General features: G+C 37.5%; 2 protein-coding genes across 2 annotated transcripts; one reads left to right on the top strand and one right to left on the bottom strand.

Annotated features, from left to right (window-relative positions):
* Nucleotides 1–761: 761 nt before the first annotated feature.
* On the top strand, nt 762–4961 carry LOC112574093 (putative syntaxin-4). The gene is made up of 2 exons (XM_025254953.1): nt 762–1160; nt 1770–4961. The coding sequence occupies exon 2, from the start codon at nt 1850–1852 to the stop codon at nt 2771–2773; it is 924 nt and encodes a 307-aa protein (XP_025110738.1). The 5' UTR covers nt 762–1160; nt 1770–1849; the 3' UTR covers nt 2774–4961.
* Nucleotides 4783–23893, bottom strand: LOC112574076 (succinyl-CoA:3-ketoacid coenzyme A transferase 1, mitochondrial-like). The gene is made up of 15 exons (XM_025254915.1): nt 23609–23893; nt 20186–20294; nt 18979–19112; nt 18236–18328; nt 17376–17525; nt 17052–17158; nt 12739–12907; nt 12448–12565; nt 11660–11754; nt 11067–11188; nt 10059–10134; nt 9125–9214; nt 8334–8414; nt 8077–8178; nt 4783–7260 (listed from the first exon to the last, which is right to left on the bottom strand). The coding sequence occupies exons 1-15, from the start codon at nt 23693–23695 to the stop codon at nt 7219–7221; spliced, it is 1575 nt and encodes a 524-aa protein (XP_025110700.1). The 5' UTR covers nt 23696–23893; the 3' UTR covers nt 4783–7218.
* Between the last annotated feature and the right edge of the window lie 579 nt (nt 23894–24472).

Genomic DNA, 24472 nt, shown 5'->3' on the forward strand with positions numbered 1-24472 from the left:
TCGAGGGCCACAAACTGTTTTCATGGGGCGAGGAGTATCACGGAGGCGTAGGTCTCTGATCACGGCAGCGACAGCGGCGATGGCCAGGCTCAACAAAGTTTGTGACAGCAGAAAATCTCCGGTACCCACCATGGTCCCTGCTCGCAGAATCAGAGAAACGGATGCAAGTGTTCAAAAGAAGTGTTTCAGGAGACTCCTCCGGTTCTCCTACAGGAAGCACAAGACAAAAGTCTTTGCAACCTAGTCACCTTTTGGTGGGTCCCAGCAAGTCTCACCTACAGAGGTGCAGCACTAATTTCAGTGCACACGGCAAAGCCCAGACTGCAAAGATATGAGAAGATGACAACTAGTGCAGCGGCTAGGCTACGAAGGTTTCACTACCTGTAGCACTAGTTCCTGACCATTCACTAAAGCGCAGACCGTAAAGGTCACCGTTCGCAACTCCAAAGCAATAGTATTGCCTGCTACACCATTTTATGTTGTTGATGTTGTTGTTGAAGTAGTCTTGTTGTTGCACATAAGAAACGACGAGAGGACACGAAAAGGTGGAATGTGGTATGTAGATATAACACGGGGAGGAGCGATATGTATTGTATTTGTCACTGACAGTGGGACCACGAACTTGTATTACTGGACTGCTGGCAGACGATTTTTTTTTCCAGTTAAGTGCTAAAACGAGGCATGAGACGACAAAGCTTCCGGTTTATTCACATTCTTTGTTACGGCTCGCCGAGACTAACAGCGGATCACGTCGCAAGAGGCTAAGCGTTGGTCTTGGCAGACAGACAGATCCACCTACACACGTCCAGTGTCGGACATTGTAAGACCGCGACACGAATTAGCGTGACTGGTCACATCCGCTTGTCCCCACACGAGCGGACTACCGTGTGCATAGAGCTCACTGCATCTGCGTGCTTTCTTCTTAATCTGGATTTCCGATAAAGTCGGTTAGTCTGTAACTTTACACCTCTGTCTGACACGAAGGACGTCCTTCGTAACATGACAAGCCTGCACTGAACTGTACCTCACCAGTGCTCAAGTCAGCAAGATTCAGAATGAGTAGTCGAAAAAATGTTAGAAGGTGAAGAGATCCCCAAAGATGTTTCTGTCCCACACATCTACACATTTTCAGAGGGCCAAAGCTTAAGAAGAGAATCTTGGTAAGCGTTTACATTTTTTTTTGTATGTGGATATTTAGATAAACTGGTTGCGAAAATCAAGTAGACACACCCACAACTGTTGTGTCGCCGTATTTTCCATGTCACACACATCTATTCATCCTACAATGGGATTTATTTTTCTATCCACCACAATTTTATTAACTCACAAAAACTGTCAACATTAGATGTCAGTGATTAAGCTGGGGAGAGTTTGCAAAGTTCTGTTAAACGGGTGTCACGAACTTCTTTTGTGTCTATCTACAGAAATAAATTCTCATTATTGCAGATAACAGAGAGAGAGAGAGCATGGCAATTATTTACCAGGGTGTTAGGATAAGCACAACGTGTTCTCCCCCGTCTAGGCTTCGTCCTAAAGAAGTCAAATTATTACACTGCAAGACTGACAGTAAAATATATGATAGCACTCCCCTTCTCACTATGAATAGCTAGCTACACTACCGGGACACACACTGAGCTCTGCTTTTGATTTGCTTTCATTATTATTTTTGTAAAGCGCTTTGAGCCTATTATTATTTTCTTAAAATATATGAATGAGAAGGGATTGTTAAAATATGAAGCTGTGTGTGTGTTTGTTCATGATGTATAAAGGTTCTACTGGACCAAGCCATTACTATGAAAAGGAATTGATATCAACCTTCAAAATATCATCGACTGCAAGACAGCAAATCATGCCTGCCGAGACAGACGAGAAAAACTACATCAACAGCCCGCTGCTGACGAGTGACAGGAAAGAAGAAATATTTGTGAAAAAGGACGAAAACTGGGGTCTAAAAGTTTTCTTGGACAAGTCAAACAGCGTCCATGCCGACTTGAATGCCTTGCAATCAAAAATCTCTGAAGTGAAGAAGCTTCAGCAAGACATCCTGAGTTTGTTTTTGGATAAAGTAAGTACTGACCTCCAGCAACATCCATTGGTTACTCGACACGATCGCCTGGTCCACGATACTACAAACTACGGTGTACAAATTCGCCAGAACATTCGAAACCTGAAAGAGATGGCCGTAGAATACATCAGGGCGCACAACAACGACAAAGGATACAAACTTGTGGCCGAACAGCAGCTCAACAATTTGTCCGAGCAGCTTTCCAAGGCTGTACACGATTTTTTCAAGTGTCAGTCAGACTACACAGACAGAATGAATGATCATCTAAGACAAAACCGCCGCCAGTCCAATAGTGTGGGTGAGAGGGCCGAGGACCCGATAAATGAAAGCCAAAAGCAGGATTCTTACTTAGTTTGCACTCAGAATTTCTCAGAAGTTCAGGGCGCAGAGCAGACGCTTCGTGAAGTGGAGGAGCGATGCAAAGACATTTTGGCGCTTGAAAAAAGAGTCACTGAGGTGAACCAGCTGTACAAAGAGATCTTCTTGCTGGTGGCACAGCAGGGTGAGACTCTGGATGACATAGAACTGAAGGTAGATGATGCACAGGTTCGTATTGAAAATGGAACCCAGAAGGTTGCAGATGCAAAAGCAAGCCAGAGAAATGTTCGCTGTAAGAAATGTTTTATTTTCGGCATAGTTGTGACTGTAGTGGTGGTGGCAGTGGTGGTGATAGTTTTGGTGGTGTTGAAAGTCCATAAACTAATTTAAATACCATATTTTTATTTACACAACCAAGTTTTTTACAAGTTGGACTAGTGTGTGACCGCCTCTCTCTCAGACGACGTTCGCCGTGTTGCTGTCTTGAGGAAACGAACGCCATAAGAAATGTCGCGATGTATATTTTCTATACATCAAGCAGACGCAGAGAACTGATAGCCAACATTGGAAATATTTCATAAATAATGTGACCAAATGGGACAGATGGCCTAATACTAGTGTGGGTATGAATATGGGTGTGCGTGTATGTTTTGAATATGAAAGAAGAGAGAGAAAGAGCGAACGAATAATATGGTCTTGGAGAGTGCAGGTGAAATGTAATATTATGGCACATTATATTCATCTGTCTTCGGCAGACTGTTATAGAAGAGTCCGAGGGCGTCCAGAAGTGTCAAGTAGGACATTTAAAGCGACAAACTATCCAGGTGGGAAAGTGTAGGGCGGGGTGTGTGAGGGAGGAGGGTAGGGATTGAGAATTAGTCGGGGATGACGGAAACACCTGCCAGTCTCACCTTTCGCTCCTCTTTCCTCAAGTCGTAAATGAAAAACTGTAGCAGAGTTCAGAAACAACAACTTAATTTTGCTACTCGTGTCTCTGTTTGGTTATGACAAACTGTTTTATGCTAATTCTATTTTTTACTTACGAACTTTGAGCCGGAGGGCACTCATGTCAAGTTCGCATTATCAGTTAATAACAGCATTAAAGTAGTTAAGAAACAAATATCAAGGTAGAGTCCATTGCATTTAAATAATATATCTGGTTTTCTTGACAAATTTCAGATCGATTTACTTATTTCAGTCACTGTCCGGACCGTGTTCTCTCTGTATGGACTGTGTACAGTGAGGACTGGGGATAGAGACTGGCGCCCTTTAGCTTTGTACTTACTGTTGGGACAATGATCATGAAAATTTCACCTTTAACTATTAACATTCTTGGTTCAACGGGTGTATTATGATTAATTTATTTGATTGTAACGCTTACTTTAAAAAAAAAAAAAATCTTATAATGCATCTATTTGTATACGGTTTGAACGGATAGCTTGTATGCTGTATAGACAAAATATTTGGAATCGGCTTCAAGCCTTAGGCTTATGTGTTAAAAAACTAATAAACATACAACTATATAGTTTTGAATAATCCCAGAAGACTTCAGGTACACGGTGTGTTTCGTCATGTATCATTTACTCTCCTGATGTCTCGAGCCACGTGGCTTATGGTGGGTCATTCCCAGGTGGGGCTAGTAAGGGTGACTGGGTACAAGAGCAGGATAGAGGTGCGATCAACGCCATCTCATGCTCAGCACACCGGACACCATGGCGCGCTATTTATTGGAACAAACACTTTGTATTGTTTGAGTCTCGAAAATTGTCATACTGGCGAGCCCACATGTCAGGCAGAACTCAGGGACGGGAAAGGTGAGATATAAAGGTGAGGGATGGATAGAAAGCTCGAGCAAGGGGAGTGTTTGAAGTTCCCCTAGTCACACGTCCTGGTAGGTGTGCAAATATCCGCGTGTACGGTGCACGCCTGCAATTAATTGACCAGCAGACGTACTTTTTCATAACAAAATGTAAAAATTATTTATTAATCAAAAACAGAGCAAATACTCGAGAAAGGTTTACTTTAAATGAACCATTCTTTTATAGTTCTGCGTCTTGATAATTCTGGTCGAAATAACCACTTTTCTGCTATTTTAAAGCGCGTGGTCAGCGTACGGAGGTAGTGGTGGAGTGCTATACAGATGTACACACTTTATTATTGTTCGCAGTTAGCTCATTCCCAAAAGGGGATTGACAGTTGTGTTGATGAGGCTAAGTTGATGTCGAAATCAATTTCACTACAGTGCCGTGGTCAGGTTGAACATCTATAAAGTGATCTATCTCTCACACACGACAAACATTCAATAAGCTGGTGCTTCATTTATTTTCAAATTTTAACAATTTTGTCAGCATGTTGATCTTCTCGTAATGTATCTGAGAACAAAAATCTTAGGGCTAAAGATATCTTTAATCTGATAGTCGCAAACAGTTTACTTTTAAGGTTAACTATTTTCATGTCATTAACAAATGAATTGAAAAATGCTGTTTTTGCAAATCCCATGATCTTTTTTGTGACTTTAACATTTTGCTTTTGTAGCTGGTTTTCCACATTGAAAAATAAAAAGCTGTCAGACTGTTAATATAAAATTTGTTGACAGGCTGAAAAGTAAAACGGCGCTTGCAGTTGTGTAGTCACTGAAGCACTCATATCCTGCATGCCTCTTACCTGAATGTAGACAGAGAAATCTGATACTTTGCATTGACCACGAAAAATCGCTGATATACTTTGCAATGTCAAAGGTGGTCTAAAAAACAAATCCCTTGCAATGACCCAATGTAGACAAACACTTATACATCTCTGACCACTGACAAGAACCAAGATGCAAGGCTTCTGATCATGGAAACTGTATGTCGTGTGTATAATTCTATGAAATAAATTTGAAATTTCATGTGTCTCAGAAGGGTTACAAAAACAAAAAGGTCCAGTTTGAGAAGAAAAGAATAATCTAAAACTATCAGAGAGATGAACAGTTAGAACTGCATTTTCTTCTCGGGGGAGGGTGGTGAAAGAGAGTGATAAAAATCAACTGCATGCCATTCCAGAATGCTGCAAGAACTTCAACTGTACCACAGTGCTCTGTGAACCTCCTAAATAATTTGTTATGCTAAATGGTAGTCACGAGTGGCAGCCATTGTTGCCAAATCCACTGACTACAAAGAACACATCACTGGGCAAAACTGGTGACCTCCAAGAGCACAGAAAACACTTGAGGAAGTTAATCACATTTGTAAATATCCATGAACACACCAGCGGACAAAGGTGACAACCTTACTACATCCAACATACCAATCACCGGACAAAATTTGGTAGCTATTCACAATCCCTAACATATCTGACACAGATCATTCACTACAGCTCTTTCTACTGTACAGAAATGTGCAACTCACATATGTCTACATTTAGTTTACTAGAGTCAAAAGGCCCACAAACAAGACTTGCATAGTGTTATATTATGACGGAAATAAAATGAAATATTAAAACAAATCTACTAAAAATTTACCCAGTGTAAGAAATTAAAAATGATCAGGTATCTTTGTTTAGTTTCAAAAAGGGCTGGCCTGCCAATTTTGTAAAATGCTAAGTAATTTAAAAAAAATTATTGCATAATTACATACTATTAAGCTAAGTTGATAAATGTCCATAGAACAAATGTCACAGTTTGAACTTGAGCTTTTGCATCATCTGTGCAGATAAAAATCTTTCCACATCACCAATGCAATAAATAAACATCAGTCCTTCAAGTTTCTGCTGTCAACATAAAGTGCGCTGCACAATGAATGATGGTAGACTTGTGTATCGAGTCCAACGGAGTTTGCACTTTTAAAAGCACATTTCCGGGTAAACAGAAATTCCTCCGATGATCAAAGAAGTCATCTCCTAAGCATGTCACTGGAAATACTCCAAAAAAGCCAAAACAACAACAAAACCCCCCCCACAATAAATCTAGAAATCCATTGCTTAGTCTAGGTCTTGAGATGCAATAAAATGCAGCTAATGTTTATCATGATAAAACTGCTGTCAGCTCACGATATGCCTTTTATGCTTGGAACGTTTCAACTTATTGCAGCAGCAGCTCACAATGGCATGATCTCAAAGCAAGCCTGTCCAAAAGCGAATGATGTGACAATAGTCACTACAGTGTACTGTGAGTCATCCACCTGTGTAATGGTGACATCTATGTAGCCTCACTGTCTTGTCAACTCCCACCCCTCACTCTACTTTGTGGAAGAGTCATTTTCACAGTTACTCCTATTTATAGATCTATACTCCCTCTAATTATGGATATTTCCTTGTTTTGCTGGCCTCCTGTCCAACATTTGCGATGGATGAGGGCAAGAAAAGCTGGAACTGTAGTTACTTTTGTAATTTTGACCAACCAGCAGGCATCAGTCTAGTCTGTCTGTTTCTGACCTAGTTTCTTTTTTCACACAAATGTGTTGTAAATAAATGTGTGGGTGCATGCACTTGTCTATGCACTGCACAAATTAAAGCATCAAAATATCTGACAACCCTTCTTCACCAATGCTAAAACTAAGCATTATGTTCTATCTTATAATCATAGTAGGAATGCATAGTTTAAAATGTTTTAGACAGCAGTTTTTTTTTTAATAGTGGCTTCATACATTTTTAAAAGTGTTTTCCATAAAAACACTGAAAATATAATGTAGGTCGCAAAAACCAATCTTCTTTTCATTAAGACCTGTTTGATGGCAAGCCAAAGTATGACGAACTGCTTGTGCTGAGGCAAGAACTATGTTTTCATAAACTGGATGAGGAGCACAGGTGAGATGTGAGACCAGTCCCTTGTCACGTTGCTACAACCACACTCATCCAAATCACATTTCTACTTGCTGCATTGGTTTTAGATCTGGAGCAACCTGGGAAAGGAAAAAAAGGCAAAAGTAACCCATGAGAAATGTCAAGCATTGATATCGAACAAGGCAGAAAAAAAAAAGTTAAAAAAAAAATCAGTTAAAAATATGAAAGATTCCAAACAGTCTTCCACAATACACAAGTAAAATTTATGCTAATCATTAGCTTTCTATTTGTATTCCAACAGACAAAAATGACAATAATAGGCAATACAACGGCAGAGGAACCAGGGGTTGGATGAGGGTAGAGCAAGCAAGGTGAATGTTGTTCACTGTCAGCATGGTGTTTGCCCCCCCCCCCCAAATCCAAGCATTTTTCTATGCTACTATAATATTAAGACTAATGCATCTTTTAATAAAATGCAATACACTGTTTGGCTCTTTATGTTCGTATATATTATGTAATTTTTGCCTCATAACCTACTTTTATGACAGGAGCTCTTTTCATTCCATACAGCAACCATCTTTTATTTGAACTTAATCCAGGAAAACAAAAAACAATATTTCCTGCAAATCATATCACCTAAATGTTTCAGAAATGCCCTTTAAAACGATGTGTCAATGATGGTTGTCTTTATCATAATGCAAACAAAAATGGGATGAAATTCAATTATTTAACTAGGTTAATCATTTAGGAGTGGCATTACACCCCTTAACACAGAACCCACAAAGATAGAGATTTTGAACAGTCGGCGTGAGTTCGTAGAGGTGTCGAGAGTGTGATTGGCCAGAGGCAACGGCAATCTCAACTTCTGACCCTCTTCACATGCTAATTCCCTTGACTTCACGACAGTGTCACTTAAAAAAAAAAAGTTTGCTTACCTTGAACTCTGCGCCAGTGGTTCTAATAATGTCGTCCACTGATACACCATCTCCAATCTCTATAAGTGTAAGACCTTTGTCCTTGTCGATATTAAACACACCCTATACACACAAAAAACCATTTTGTTAACATCACGCAAAAAAAGCAACATTTTCCCTTTTTTTCTCCCCAACACTCAACATGGCCAGTGTAATAACTATGCAGCAAATTCCTTACCTAGAAGGTCACTTTAAAAATGCAGTTAAAATCAGTTTACCTTCTCTGTGATGATCATGTTGACAACATTCTTGCCAGTCAATGGCAGCAAACATTCACGCAGAATTTTGTGGTCACCGTTCTGTGGATTACAGGCATTTTATAATACAAAGCCAATTAAAAGAGTGCAGACTACAAAAGAATGATGAAAGATTATTTAATTATTTTTGAAGCTAATCATATTTTTCTATAAATATTTAAATCTATATATTTTAATTTGCTCCCAAAACTTAAGACTCAGGAAGTATTTAATCTGACACCCCATCCTATCAAAACCTCTTTAGCCACAACTGCCATGCTTTTATTAAAAAAGTGTCTGAAAAAGAAAAGATGAAATTAATTTCAAACCACTTACCCCTCTTTTCAATTAAATTTAATAAATGATGGAACTATCTGTCCCATCTCTACATTCTTTACTGTGATGGAAATCAAGAAAAAAGGTAAAGAAACACAAGATCACTTAAGGCCTAACTAGCAACACATAAAGTGGTATGATGGTCAGTCTGAGACCAGATAAAACCATAAACAAAAAGTGCCAGATCACTGACAAAATACTGCAAGATACCTAATAGTTCAGGATGATTCTATCTTTTTCCTATGGATAAGATCAGAGAATAGGAAAAAAAACCCCAATGATGTTAATGGGTTTTTTGTCAGTGAAATAATACTTTTTGCAGTCCCTGACATATGCTTCATACTTCAGTCACTCGTACTGGTAAAGACTGTATTCACATAAAGTGAATGCAGGTCAACAAGTCTACCAACCTATTAAAAGGAACTGAAGTTTCTCACCTTGGCTGAGTGCTCCATGGTTACAATGACCTTGGTCTTACCGCTGGATACCAGATCCATAGCACCTCCCATACCTTTCACCTTTTTACCCTGTAACACATCAAAGAAAAATTTTTTTGAATACTTCTTCATAATTATAATGGAATCAACACATTATAGGCAAAATTAAAAAATGGCATGAAAGTAAAAGATCTAAGATGGGAAAAACTGTGATTTACTTTAAAACACCGGGTTGCTGCTCAACTGGATTTTGTAGTTTATGAATGAAGTTTGCCATTGGTTTATCAAAAAAAAAAAAAAAAAAAAAAAAAAAAAGGGCTGTGACTGGTGATGAGGAATTAAATCTGCTTGCCTGCTTCCTATGGAAGATAATTCTAGAACCCTAAAACTGGGTTAGTTATTACCAATTTACACGTTTCTTGTTATAGTAAATAAAAATTGCAGCATTTTTTTAAACTCTTAAAATACAACACTGTTAACAACACATCTGGACGATTTGATCTACATTTCTGATTATAGATATATTCTTCTTAAGCCCAATGACTATCTGTAGATCTCTCATGGACATCTTGGTCTAAAAATGTCATCCCGCAAAAGAATGACCTGCCGTAATAACTTTAGAAAGAGAACCTCAAGATCTTTGTCTTGTGTTTTTGTGTTCATAGTGTGCAGAGAGCCAGGCTTTAGCTGGAATTACACGCTTTAAAAGCTCACACATTATACCTGACGGTGCATGAGCACATCAAATACAAGATGCAAACCCAGATTCTCAGTTGTGGTGATAGCACTTTAGACACTGCACCACCAACCACCACTATGTTAAAAATTGCATAAAATGTAATAAACAGTCTGAACTTTGTAAACTGGAACCTTTCTAGGCAGTGCCGAATTAAGCTTTCACAAATGATACAATCTCACCTGCCGCAGTACTTACAGGAATCATCCAGTTGGCCAGGTCACCGTACTGTGACACCTGCATAGCACCCAGCATGGTCACTGACAGATGACCACTGCAATATGCAATGAAGATGTCAGAGGCATAATGATAACAAGTGTGTCGACATCAGCCCTCTAATAGAGATCTTTTAAAAGTAAGAAATGGTCTCGAAAATTGAAGAATTTATTTTCAACCTCTGTATTTACTGATTCTAATATTAATGAGAAGATTTGTCTGCACAAGTTTGGAGTAAAAAAACAAAAAAAGGTGATTCTGATGATATCCAATAAGAGAATCAGATAATGAATTGTTCTTGGTAAGAAAAAGATATGCGCGAAGTGATTGGTCGATGGATATACAACTTATTGCTTCTGTCAGTCTTTGTTCACACTTTCAAAGTGCCACATAAAGTAAGAGATTGCAATAAAGCATCTTACTAACAGAAAAGTATTAGTTTTACTTAATTCTGATCAATCTTTGACTTTTCCACATGCAGAACAGTTAAAACTCAGAAAATTAATTACAGAATATTTTGAGAGTTCACAAATTAATTTGATCTGATAAAAATATTGATGTACCACTTGTTTCTCTTTTGAACAGAGAAGGGGGGATATCAATTTATCAACCATTTTGTTGTTTCAATGTAGTAACACTTTTCAATCCCTGCCATTTATTTTACTAACAGGGTTAATTCTAAGGCTATGTACTTTTTGTTATTTTTGTTATTTAAAATGATCTAGGTTGCTGTGTTTTATCCCCATGCAAAATTTAGTTCAATTTGAAACCATGCCAAAATCAATGGTCTCCCTTTGGTCTCACACCAGTGAACCATTTCTTTTATCCAAGATGTGAAGAATGGTACTAACATCAATACAAGCACTTTGACTCTGTTGATAAATATTTCAACCTCCATGAACGCTTCTTTGAATTGACCACTTTGTTAATATATTGACAACAACAGCCTTAATTCCATCACCACAAGGTGCATGCTCTCTCCCAACTTACCCTCTTATGATGGCAAAAGACTCGTCACTGGAAAAATATGCAGTACCAGGAACGGCAGTGACTGACTCTTTTCCAGCGTTTATGAGGTCTGCATCTTCTTCTCCAGGCAGTGGGTATGGACCCTAAGAGAAAGAAACACACCACTGCATGAAAAACATTAGCTATATTTTTGCCATATTTTTGAAATTTTCCAGACATCAGTAGGATATTATTACACAAGCTGAACAATAAGCTTGGGGGTTAACGTCAGGACATAGAATATTTTTTGTTTTGCTTAGAGTGTCAACATTAATCAAATTTTAAATCTATGTTAATCTAAAAACAGACTGAGCATGAGAATACCAATACAGTCTTTCAATCCTTTTTTTTCTTTTGGAACAGCAAAAGAGAATCTGATCCACAAGAACAGATGATAACTATTCACTCATATATGGCCCTAGTGTCTTATAATGAAACTGATTATTTTGAAAATAACTTTATTCAGATTATCTTTACTATTCAAAATTTGGATCCTCCATTAGAGAAATCGTCCAGCACTTATGCATTATCAAAATATGCACACATATATAGTAATCTTCTGACTTGCAACATACCATTCCTAGAATGCCATTCTCACTGTGAATCCAAACGTTGATTCCTGGCTTGATATAATTGCTGGCCATCATGGGTATACCAATACCCAAATTCACTGACAACAGTTAAGGAAAGAGACTATCTTCTGGAAAAATGTAGGAGCAAGCCCACAGGACATTACGGCAAAACTGTTTCATTCTCAACGCATGATTCCTCCCATTTCATTAATCCATGTTAACAGCTCATTAAAGTAAAAATACTGTGAAAATATTTGTTCTCTCTTCCACACACATCTGCATGTAAATTATGAACATCCAAAATTTGTTTCTGAGATGAAGCAGAATTGCAGATTACTCAAGTCTACACATTAATAGATTTTACTTTTAATCAATACAGTCTTAGTCTGAGTAAAAGTTTTCTGAAACACTGGTTATCACATGCTCATGCACATAAGACAAGTAGGAATAGAATGCAAAAGGATGAAAGGAGAAACAACTATGCAGACAAGTAATAAAAGACAGAAGACACAATAAATATGTAATGATGGCTACTCAGAAACATTTTCTTATAAATACCCTTAAACAAAAATTTTACTGTCATAATGCTAGGCAAACAGCATTTGTACTACTGTAGAAAGAAAAGATGAGAACAATGAGGAAAATTAACTGAACCCCTGCAAAAGATAGAGAAAGGTGCAAAGAACTGTCACTGGAAACGAAAACCTGCTCCTTGTTTATTCACCATGAACAAAACGGAGAGGAAATAAGGAAAGTGGTTGAATGGCTGTGGCCCTCTCTTATAAGGATACCACACATGCCATCCTGGAATTCTACAGCTGCTCGTTTTACAATTCTCTCTCTCAGCGCAGCCTTCCCATCCTTTGGAGCAACTGGCCCACCAGCTGAAGGATTTCTGTTCCGCAAATTCTGGAGTTGAAAAACAAATCTACTTAAGTCAATAAAAAAGATCACATTTACTAAGTAAATTTAATGAATAAGAAGGAAATGCAAGTTCACATGACCAATAATGAATATATATGCATCGATCATTAATGTGCAAACAAGATATATATATATGGTAAAAAAATTAAAATACTTACCTCAATTCTTTTCTCATATTTGGGTCCTTTAATGACACGCTTGACATAAATGTGGGGAACATGGACATCTTCAGGTGGGATATCCCCAATTTCCACAATTTCCTCTGCCTCCACTAGTGAAATTTTAGCAGCCTTGCACATGGGTACATTGAAGTTGCGTGCTGTCTTCCTGTAGAATTTACATTTGAAAATTAATAAGACAGAGGAGAAAATATAAAACTGCAAGGATAAAAACTGAAGAAAGAACTGACAAATCTTAAAGCAGCAGGGTACAAACCTGACCTGCGCATGCAAATGGTAAAAAAAACCTTCACTGCCCACCTCGCAGCAAAGGGGTACCTGATCTATCAAAGAAGGTAAACAGGAAGCTGAAGGCAAGGCCTGGATTCTTCCATATGCTGTGCAATGTGATGTAATGAGAAATATTACAGTGAACTATGCACCTATGGTCTTCAGGCTATGGAAACTTAACTCTGTCACTTGACATTTTATTCTTGATTTTGTTGATGAGTACCAATTTGTGTTTCAGCACTTACATGTTTCATCTTCTTCCTGTCACTCCAGCTAAACTTATCTCAATATTATTATAATGTGAACCTGTGTTTTAATATAGCCCCTGACATTTTTTAACTGCATCATCCTGATAATACAAAAAATGACACCATATCAGGAAAGACCTTTAAAGAAGCCTATTTATATTAATATTTAATTAATAAGAAGAATATTTATATTAATAGAATTAAAATAAAGAAAGGCACAAAAGAAAGAAAATACATTAAAAGTTGCAGGTGTCTGCTGGAACACACTAATCTAGCAAGTAAAGCTGTTACAATGTGCAAATTGTTCTTGGAACACACTAACTCAACAAGTAAAACCGTTAAATGTTTAATTAAAACATTATGATATATATATTAATTCATACCAATTATATATGGAAAATATACCAAATGCTCATAATTTAAATTAATAATCAATTAGTAATTAATAAGCCCCACAGCATTTTTTTTTGACTGATAAAACAGTAGGGAGGAGGGATAAAGGTCACAGGGTAGACATGAGGTGTCACACATTTTCTTGATAAAATAGAATCTATACATTGAGATCCCTCAGTGAAAATGAGTCTAAGGAACTGAAAATGTGGATGCACAGGAGCTGCAATTTACATAATAGAAGGATTGTGCTCTCAAAATAATGTGATGCACTAATCCTGAAAATGAAAATGCGAAAAAGCATGTTACTCTGAAAAAAGCCATGTATCGACATTTAGGAGCTGAAGCACTGGCTAGTGTGTTCTTTCTGGACAAAGTGAGTCACACTAAGTATTCCGACCAGTAAAAAATGATTTTGTAGGCAGCAAGCACCTTTTCAATTGCTAACATGCAAGACTGCTGGCAAAATGTCTTACATATATTATTGTTTGCCACAGAGGGATGCAAGCAAGGTTTCAGATTTCTCTTCACACAACAGCCATGCACAAATCTGTACACAAGCTGAAACATCAATTTATGTGAAGGGGAGCAAGTGAAGCGAGAACAACTAATAGCCAAAATCTCAGTAAAGTTTGCGCAATTAGAATCAGTACTGGTAAGCTAACAGGTAGCATTCCTCTGAAACTTTTTTAAAAAGGAAAAATTATAGACAATGCATGGGAAATATCGAAGCAACTAGAGATCTAATATACCTTTGGCACCCAGAGCCATTTGCAGTATGTCTTTTGCATTCAGATATAACATAATAAAATACACACAGAGTAAAACCTCCTCATTATTAAGACCTTCCGTATTGCAAGACCATCTTAGATGCAGCCACAAATTTCACGAACACACTTTTCTATATAAACAAGTAGAGTTTATAGGTCTTTGAAGTCAGGGTAGAATGAAAGCAGACTGGTTGACTTCCCACTTAGGATTTCTCTGTTACAAACGGATTTTGATGGCTTTTAGTGAGTTTTAATAGAGAGGATTTTGCTATTGTGCTTCACCAGGTAAAAAAGTAATTGTAACAATAACAATAAGAAAAATCAACCCTGCTTCTACTGACAGTGATAAAAGCATGTGTGTAACATTCATTTGAAAATACATCAGGGTTTATATTACACCCAGCAACCTACAATCTAATACCCAAATTTCTATACCCACCTCCTAAAGTACCAGAATAAAAAACCCTCTTTTCACACATGATACTGAAATTTACATAATCATACTGAAAAATACCAATATTTATAATGAACATAATACACACATACTTTCAAAACAAAACAAAAAACAAAACAAACAAAAGCCCTTTTAACATTATCTTATTATCTTACAAAACCAGTAGTATACCCTTCCTACTATAATTACCACTCATTTTATGTTTTTTCCTTTTGTTCCACCTGATAGCGTATAAACCCATTCAAAACTGTTGCTGCACTTAGTATGAAGGACAGAACTGCTCTTTCTTCAAATGGCCTCTTCAGTCTTTAACCCAAAAATAGCAGCTAAAGATACTGATCTAGCAAAAGAAAAATGCAAAACTCTGCACTTTAGTTTTGACTGCAACATTTAGGAATGAAATACAAATTGTTTCACAAGAATTTGAGAGATAAATGTCAGCAAAAACAATTCAAAGAAGACAGGCAACAGAGGTCCAATAATTTTGCACATTCTTCTTGAAAACTGGATGATGTCTGGCTGTAACCTCTTGTATTAGTCATCCACTTTCAAAGCAACATAGTTGAGGTACAACTTCCTTTCCTTTCTTCTTTTAACAATTGTACCATGTTTTTATGCTGGTTGTCTACCCTTGCATGACTTTCTTGCCAACAGAACGAAGTAGAAGCATATCAATGTGGTCATTCTTAAGATGAGTATAACACTTGTAAAATCCAATCAAGCCGCAAGTAACTGAACACCGAAACAAATTCTAGATTTATCCAGAAAAGTTAACACTCTTGGTACCACAAGGATCGATCTTTTTTTAGAATCTGTCTTCCTTAACTTCAACTTCCTTAACTTCAACATGCTGCAAACATTTCAACTTTCAACAAGAGCTTAGTTTCTCTATGCTTAGGTGTATCCAGCATAGCTCTGTGATGAGAGACAAGAGTTTTTAAGCTGGACAAGAAGTGCCTGTGAATTCATTTTATAATGGGCTGAATTTCTGTCGCATTAGAATAAGGCTTTAGAAGGCACTTAAACAGTCAAAATAAGACAGCAGAATTACCTGCCTTCAGTTTGGCTGCATAGTAACAATATTGCAGGTCTAACAAAATATTCAGGTGCACCACCAAACCAGACACCACCATTCTCCATCTTTGAGAGGCAGATGTATTTAGAGTGGTACAGCAGGATTATAAATGAACTATACCAACTACTACTGCTACCAAAAAGTCCTGGCTATGCAGCACATCAGAACGTGAATATCCAGAAATAAACATGCACACTAGTACCTTCTCCTTGTCCACCTAAACCCAGTCAAGAGCACCAGCATGCAAACTCCAAAGCATATTCTGCATCCTGGTTTCGTCTATGCCTCCCTGAGAAGACAAATCTGGCCTAAAGTGATCGATCTACACTAATCAAAAGGTTCAAGTGATCTTATAGACACAGGCTACTAGAACTTGTCATCTCTTCATAGGAATAGTCTTGCAGAACTAGTATGACAAGATAGATAATATAGGCTGGGTCTTGTTATGCGTGTGGGAGAGGGAATGCTTTGAAATCTGTTATATCATATTTGATCAGTCATTCTTTTGGACAGTGTTGTAGGTATTATTCTGGTGTAGTTGGAATGATTTGTAGCAGAATGATTTGAAAGAGATTTTTTAAAACTATAAAGAGTGTAATTTCCAAGAAAGTTAACATGTAGTAACTCCATGAAGACATCTTGGAATTTTAAAAATATGGAGGAAAAACCCCTTTGTCCTGATCTCCCTCTCTTCACTGGCTTGTTCACATTGTAATATAAAAGAAGGTTGAGTTACCTAAAGACATCTTCCCATCATTTATCCCCCGTCTCCTCAATCCTTTTACAAATTCCTCTATCATGTCTTCTCTATATTTCTTTTACTTTCTTCTCCATCATGTCACCTCCATTCTCTTAGATCTCTCCTTCATCGTCACCTCTCAAGTCTCTTCTGGCCCAACTGCCATGTGCACATCATGTTAGCATACAGTTTTCTTCTTCACTCGCAACCTCACACTTGCAATGTACCTACACTCACACAGCCACTCCTACATAAACAGTCTCATTTTTCTCTGGTCGGTCGTTCTCTCTTTTTGTCGCAACAAGGAAGCAAGTGAAAGCTCTGACACAAAACACCCAACACCAACCTGAAAGTGAGATTGCCAGCTTTGTCAGCTTTCCAAGCCTTGACGAGTGCAAAGTCTGCAGTGATTGCTTCTTCCATGACATAGTTGCGTCCATTAAATACTCGAGTCTGAAACAAACACAAAACATCAGGAAAAAACTTCATGTATTTCTGCTGCTCAGGATTTTGACACATCAATTTATACGAGCTTTCTCTCTAGAAGAAAATGTGATGACTGGCAGTAATAAGCACGAAACACGAAAGCTGATTTTTTTTTAAAAAATCAAGGATTACACAGAAATGAGATGCCACATAAATGAGGCCAAACCAGAATAAACAGTCTCACCTCCCTGGGTTTGCTGGGTATTTCCACCTTGCCATCAGCAGTGTGCTTAATGGGGGAGCCACCCATGCTGACAAGGGTACCAAAGCCAGTGGGTGTGAAGAAAGCAGGGATACCTGCTCCACCTGCCCGTATACGCTCAGCTAGCGTTCCCTGCAACATGCGGTCTGTGAATGTGACATTTCAATGCCAATGGAGGCACAAACATTTTTTTTTAATCTTAAAAAAAAAAACACATCTTTTCGCTGTATGGCAAAAATACTCTGCTTTTCCACAAAAATTTATTAAGAATGTATGAATTATTACTCCCAAATTTATACTGAAGAATGTGCATGCAATGCAAAGACAAACATAACTTAAATTCTTAATCACATTTTATTCATCAATCTCTTTGCAGACTCTTGAGGCAGTTGTATTCTTTTTTGCTTTTTTAAACTGCACAGCTTAAACCCCAAACAAAATTTTCCTCTCTGTTCCCTTGACACTGTCCAGAATTCCTTACAAAGAAATTTTTCAGCTTCTAACCACTGCAAAGATATTATACACAACAGCATTTATTTACTTTTGCTCTTTATTTATTTCAGTTACACCACAGACATAATGGATTTTTTTTTTACTGTCTTGCTGTTCAGATGTTTGCTGACTTTTACTTTTCAGAGATCATTTATTTACTCCCTTCACACCATCCTGTGAACCCATGAACACACACACATAACAGTCACAATGTGTCATTTAAAGATAAGCTGAAAGGCACAAAATAGAGTAGTGTAGGACTATGCATGTGCTAAATATATTTGCAATGTGCATGCTCAACACAAGGTCATAGGACAAGTATTGTCAGCAACCTTTACCACAATGCTCACCTGTGGTGTGAATTCAACCTCTACTTCTCCTCTTAAGTACTGGCCCTCAAACACAGGGTTGTTGCCCACAAATGAAGCAATAACACGCTTAATCTGAAATTAGATCAAACTCCTTTTATCTCAGGAAGCCACGAGACTGTTTGCAATAATAGGAGCAACTATACTTTTACTCATTAATCATGTCACAATCAGATCTGCATCTTCTGAGAAGTGTAGGATAAATTTAAAATACATTAAAATGAATTTTTAAAAATGTAAATATAGTTTTTAAATAAAGTGCCAAATCATACAGCATTTGTAAACCTCATAATTTTAATAATTGTGTGACAATACACATACAGGACACTTTGTTACCCTCACTATGGTTACCAATAGTGCTTAACATTGGGATACTTCATATGCATAGTTTCTGCGACAAAGACCTGATACACTGGTGGCACATTCTCATTAACAGATATTCATAAATTTCTGCTGCATTCTTTAATCACGAAAGAAACTTCAATATCATATGTTAATAAGCATATCAGTGTACTGGCATCTACTTATTCATTTGCAACCTTCTCATATTTTTCTTGGGAGAGAGTTGAGAGTGCCCCATATTTAAGAGAACATAACAGAAGACATGGGCTTTGGCTATCATGAAATGCAAGAAAGAAACCCATTGTTCACTTGAAAAACCTCACACAATATATGACAATAACATCACAGAAATTGTTGACCCCTTACTACCATACACAAATTACCTGTCTTTGTTGAAGAAGAAGACCCACACTGAAATCGGACACACCTGCATTGTCAGTGACCACAGTCAAGTTCTTCACATTTTTCTCTAACAAAGCTGCTATGTAATTTTCAGGAATACCACAAAGACCAAATCCTGAAATAGAAGTGCACATACATAGTTATTTTCTTCTAAGCCAACCATGCTTTGTACACTAATCTGTCAAATAGCAGCAAAAATAAGAAAGAAAAAGATCTTTATCACATATTTTTTTTAGATCAGTCATTTCTTTAGTGATGTCTAATGTTATGCTGTGAAATGTTTTTAAAGAAGTTCAAGCAAATTCCTTCTGTTATACTTGCCTGCTTCACAATATCACTTATATTGCTAAATGTAAAAAAACCAATACCATTTCACAATGGAAATACATTCAACATATCTGCTTAAGCTGACCTTTACTGAGCATATCATACTTGAAACTATGCCAATATATCAACTCAGGAAAGAATGTTAATGTTAAGGACTTGCATCAATATCATTATTCGAATAGCAATATAAACACAACTGTCCCTCAAGTATGGATCAACTAGTTTGTTCCCAGTGTCCATGACAATATTATCCCCTCCTTCATAATAAATTTTAAAAATGAAAAAGTTTTAGCGCACCAATGGCCTCTACAAACAAAAAGCTGTTAATCCCAAACAAAAGTGGACTGTATAGCCTATAAACTTTCCACTCAGCTTTACTTCGCCATTTCTGGCACTGTCCTGGGTACTTCTTCAAACTCACTCCCATCTATATGCCCATACAACTTCTTTGCTCATCTTCCGACACCAAACTCCTTCAAGTTCCACTAAGACAAAGATGTACGGACATAGGTCTTTCTCCTAACAACCCCACCAACTCGGAACAGAGAACCCATCGGCCTTCGTCACTATGATTCTCTTACCACCTTTAAGTCCAAACTTCAAGACGCAATTTTTTTCAGAACAGAGACTTCACTATGATCCTGTCCTTACCATGAGCATGCAGAACATCTCTGTATTTACCTTGTGTATAAGTTGGTGTGTCTGTTGTAGAAGTGAGCATGTCTGTTACATGCGAATATGGGTGCAAGGTTGTTAGTGATTCTGTTTATGTGGATTGGTCTATCACTTCTGTAAAGTACTCTGGGAAAAAATCACCGGAAAAGCAGTATAAAAATGTTCATCATTATTATTATCACGTACCTCCAACCATAATTTTGGCACCATCCTTGATGTCGAAGATTGCTTCCTGAGCTGAATTGTAAAATTTGGCATCTCTTGAGGAGGAAGTTGAGAAGTTGCATGCTGACCCCTTAAATAATACAAAAAAACCGCATCGAATAACAACAATTTCAAACATAATATAAATTAATTTCTGTCTTTGTTGGAAAGTTATCTTAAAGATATTTTGAGGTAAGGTGAAATCCTTAAAATAACCCAAAATGGTTTATTTAAAATATATACTTATAAAGACTCCACTGTAAATGTTAGGTACTAATTAGGAAAGTGGAAAACTGATGTTATAAACAGTTGACTATTACAATATCTATCCAAGATGGAAAAATTCTTCAAATCCTTACAGCACACACATAAAACCACTGGCTGCCAAAAAATAGGAAGATACAATCTTTAAAATTCACCAAAAAGTCTATAATCCAGTTGGACAAAGAAGTGAATGTACACTCCACGATGAAAACTAGTCTCCCTTGGTTTTTTTCTTTTAATTTACCACAAAACCCTAACGATAACAAAAAAGTAAATGTGTTTATTCTGTGAATAGTTATGGTCTGACACACCTGAGAATGTCAGATGATCATTATAGTGGGGTCATGTAATTGTACATTGCTTCACTCCAACAATTTAGGTCATAACCATGAAGCAGCTAAAATAGTGTGGGACAGCCTGAAAAGTTGTGAAAACAAGTGGATGGCAGCAACTCAATTATTGATCTTAAAACTGCAAAGGAACTAGACAAGAGACTGCTTATGCATCAACTATAAATAAAGATGAACTTGCATAGGCATCATTTTTTTCTCTCTATGTGCATATATGTATTGCAAAAAAAAAACAAAAAACCATGAGAGTGGGTGGAGGTAACTCTTCATGTAAGAATTTTAAGCAGAGGTGGCCAACAGCACAGATAAAGGTGACATTTTTGGCACCATGCTGTTCCCATATGTATAAAGAAACTGTCCCCAGGACTAGTACACATCTGTAATTCAAGAGCACTCTGACCTTGAGTACACTTTTCTAGGGCGATTAAACATAACCTTCACACTCAGCAATAGGATACTCTTTATAATACTTTTTTAATGGCATAGTGAGGTTTAACATATTGCACATAGCCAACATAATTGAAAGCAACCAATTCTGGCTTTTAAATGCAGTTGTCCATGATTCAATTTTTTTTTTTCTCCAGCTTACATGTTTAAATGTTGCCTAAATAAAGCACAGCAATATTCGAATATTGTTTCTTACAAAACATTATGTCTCTTTCTATGGAGATTAACCAAAATGCAGCTACTCACAAATTAATTTCTTCTGCTATATTTTTTCCTGCCCATTTGACTTGGACGATATATTAGTTTCTTTGATTTGAAAGGCTGTTTACTTCAATGTAAAATTGGATTTAAAATACCAGTATGTGAGTGTATACACCACTTTTTGAAAGTTAGGTTTTCTTTTAATCCTACTGGTGATAATTTGTAGTTTTTTTCTTAAAACTTGCAACAGATGAATTATATATACAGACACACATATATATACACACACACAGTAATTCTGAAGGACAATAACCAACTACTCAAGGAGTTTTGAAGAACACGTTCTACATTTTTCAAGGATTAGCATGCTCTTTCTCACTGTCACTGCAGCAACACACATACCCCTAATTTATATCCTACATCTTCACTTCAGTTTTATTATTTTATGCAAATGATGACAAGAGAACTTTTGTTCCCTCTCCATTATTTCCACCCAAGGAGCCAGTTTGGAGGTAGGCATAAAATTACTTGTAAAAAAAATGTTTTATGCATGCAGATACAGAACTGTCATCTGTCATATTGTTCATAAACTACATGTGTTAAGTGTCACTATAACCAAGAAAATGACACTGAAGGGAACTTAAAAAAAAACCAACCCAGTATATCTTATGGTTACTAATGGTTACTACTATTCTGTCTGAAGGTGTTTAGCTTTAGATGAACAGAAGTCACAAGGCAAAGTACAAATCTCAATACTTATGCTCAGAGAAAATATTTCTGAAACTATGGACATCCAACTGGTCTTATATCTCATCTATGAGCTCTAATATGCATGAGATTTCTTCCAGCTCTGCACATCATGTTTGTACCCTCTTGAGACTTCCGCTTATTCAGAATGACATTCTCAAGGTGAAAAACTATTCTTTGAAATGATCAGTGCTATGGATGAGCCAGATGTAAACTTGCTAGTTTATGTTTTCAAATTTGGCACAACATATTTTTACGACCCTCTGTGCGGCTTGAAAATGCAGACTGGTTTTAAATCAGAAAAAATTGACCTCTCTCTTATCTCTTTAATCACAGCTCAGCTACGGACAATCATTTAAGACATCTTTAGTGTCTGTGCAATCTGTCAACTGTCAACCAACAGCAAATTATCTTCCACTGAAGTAATTCTCATTAAGAACTGTAATGTAACTAGGGACAAAGGTATACATCTGGAGTATCGTTAGCTCCCGCACACTCCTTGAGGGTCGAAGGTTGTGTCCCTTTTGATTGAAGAGGAAGAGGGCCAGCGGAGTACAGGTATGCGCCCTTGACCTATTGTCGGTACAAACTATTGCCTCAGCTGTATATGCATTGCCTACATATCACTACCCTACGATGTGCAAGCTGGGTAGTATTGCACAGCTTGCACAGCTCTGTCTCGGAGGACAAGGACCTAACACAATGCCACGCACAAGAAAAATGGAAGCTGTTACTGTAACATGTTTAGCGTTCGCCGATCAGCCGGATGTACATTCCTACAGAACCTAACCATTAAACTATCTCCGGTTTATATTGTCAACTATTGTTTTAGTTTAGTATAAAACTACTCTTGCTTTTCATCCAAGTCCAGTTCTGACACGAACACACTTCACCAGATATGAGAAGCTTCGATCTTATTAATAATGATTTTTTTAGGTTAACGCCATTTTAGAATTTACTTTTAGTAAATAATGTTAACAAAGTCCAATTCGTACGCTCAAATGCTAGTTTTTAATAAATGGTTGATACTCTTCTTTGTATGATCTAACATTTATTGAAAGTTATGCTTGCAATTCATGACTAGCTTTTGTTGCTCCGATAACTTAACACAGTTTTAAAATAATTGTTACTATAAAAAAACAAAAGTTGTTTTATGGACTTTGGGGTATTAGTAGTACCTCTCAAAGGTTTGGTTAGTCTTTATTTGATCCGTTTCTGCATCACCGGCGCCATCTTTACATCGAGTGCTACAACGCTCCAAGTATCGGGATTCGACTAAAGTAAATAAAGTATAAGTACAGTACACAAACAGATCAAAACCACAGTGCACACGTTCGAGATGGGTTTCACAAATAATCAATAATTATAAATAATTAATAATTCATGGTATATCTACCTTAATCAGTGGTAGGTACACAACAGGACAAGCCCGAAACGCTCTGGAGATACCGAAAGAAGAAGCCTTCAGAACCGATGATGCCATGGCGATCAGACGACACAGAGGGGATGCAACTCCTTTCTTCAATGGATGCGCACTGTTTGATCTTTCAATCGGTAAAGTGGTCCTCCAGGCTGAGGTAGCTCACACGCGCTCACACCTCTGCTTTGGCCGCCCGCTCGCCCAACGCAAGGACAAGGCTACACGTCTCACACCCTTCACGAGCTCTCCAAGTCACGTGACCACGGCGCTGGGGCCTCGGCACGCGGGCGCGCACAGACGAACGCGGTGTGTCGTGTACCGATGTACCCGCTCCACCAAAACAACCGCTACCCGCTCAGGCACACCAAGGATGTGATAAACACAAAGGTGATTCACTTCACCACTGTTATCAGAAAAGATAACAGAGTTTTCAAACTAGATTTACTTGCTGTATATTTATACATGCTGTATATTCATGCGTAGTGTAAATGTATGCGCAGCAAGTATGACAATTAACCTCACGCCCTGTCGCTACTGGCAGTCATCGTGAAAGGAAAAGAGAGAGATTATACACTGATAATTTATTTCACGCTGATCTTTATCATTCATTTCATGTGCATGCGAGAAAACGTTGTAGTTTTTTTTTTACTACTTAAACATGCTGAGCATACATGATCAAAAGATTACCGTACCACGTGGTATAAACCGGTTTGAACCACGAACTAATATACATGCACGTCCTTGGTTTGAACTAGCTGCCAGGCGTCAGCCGTGGATAAAACGTTATCGATCTCGTAAACCTACAGACGCATCGTGCATCAGGTAATGTCAGTTTGTAGG

This window comes from Pomacea canaliculata, linkage group LG10 (genome assembly GCF_003073045.1).
Source record: "Pomacea canaliculata isolate SZHN2017 linkage group LG10, ASM307304v1, whole genome shotgun sequence".
Classification (NCBI taxonomy): Eukaryota; Metazoa; Mollusca; class Gastropoda; order Architaenioglossa; family Ampullariidae; genus Pomacea; species Pomacea canaliculata.

Bases quoted from the DNA above. Each gene is read 5' to 3' on its own strand.
- LOC112574076 (XM_025254915.1), bottom strand. From the start codon at position 23,695: ATGGCATCATCGGTTCTGAAGGCTTCTTCTTTCGGTATCTCCAGAGCG. The intron at 17,526-18,235 runs GTGAGCATTGTG...CGCATGTTGCAG, and splicing joins AGGTTGAATTCACACCACAG to GGAACGCTAGCTGAGCGTAT. The intron at 8,415-9,124 runs GTGAGAAACTTC...TGTAATCCACAG, and splicing joins CCATGGAGCACTCAGCCAAG to AACGGTGACCACAAAATTCT.
- LOC112574093 (XM_025254953.1), top strand. From the start codon at position 1,850: ATGCCTGCCGAGACAGACGAGAAAAACTACATCAACAGCCCGCTGCTG.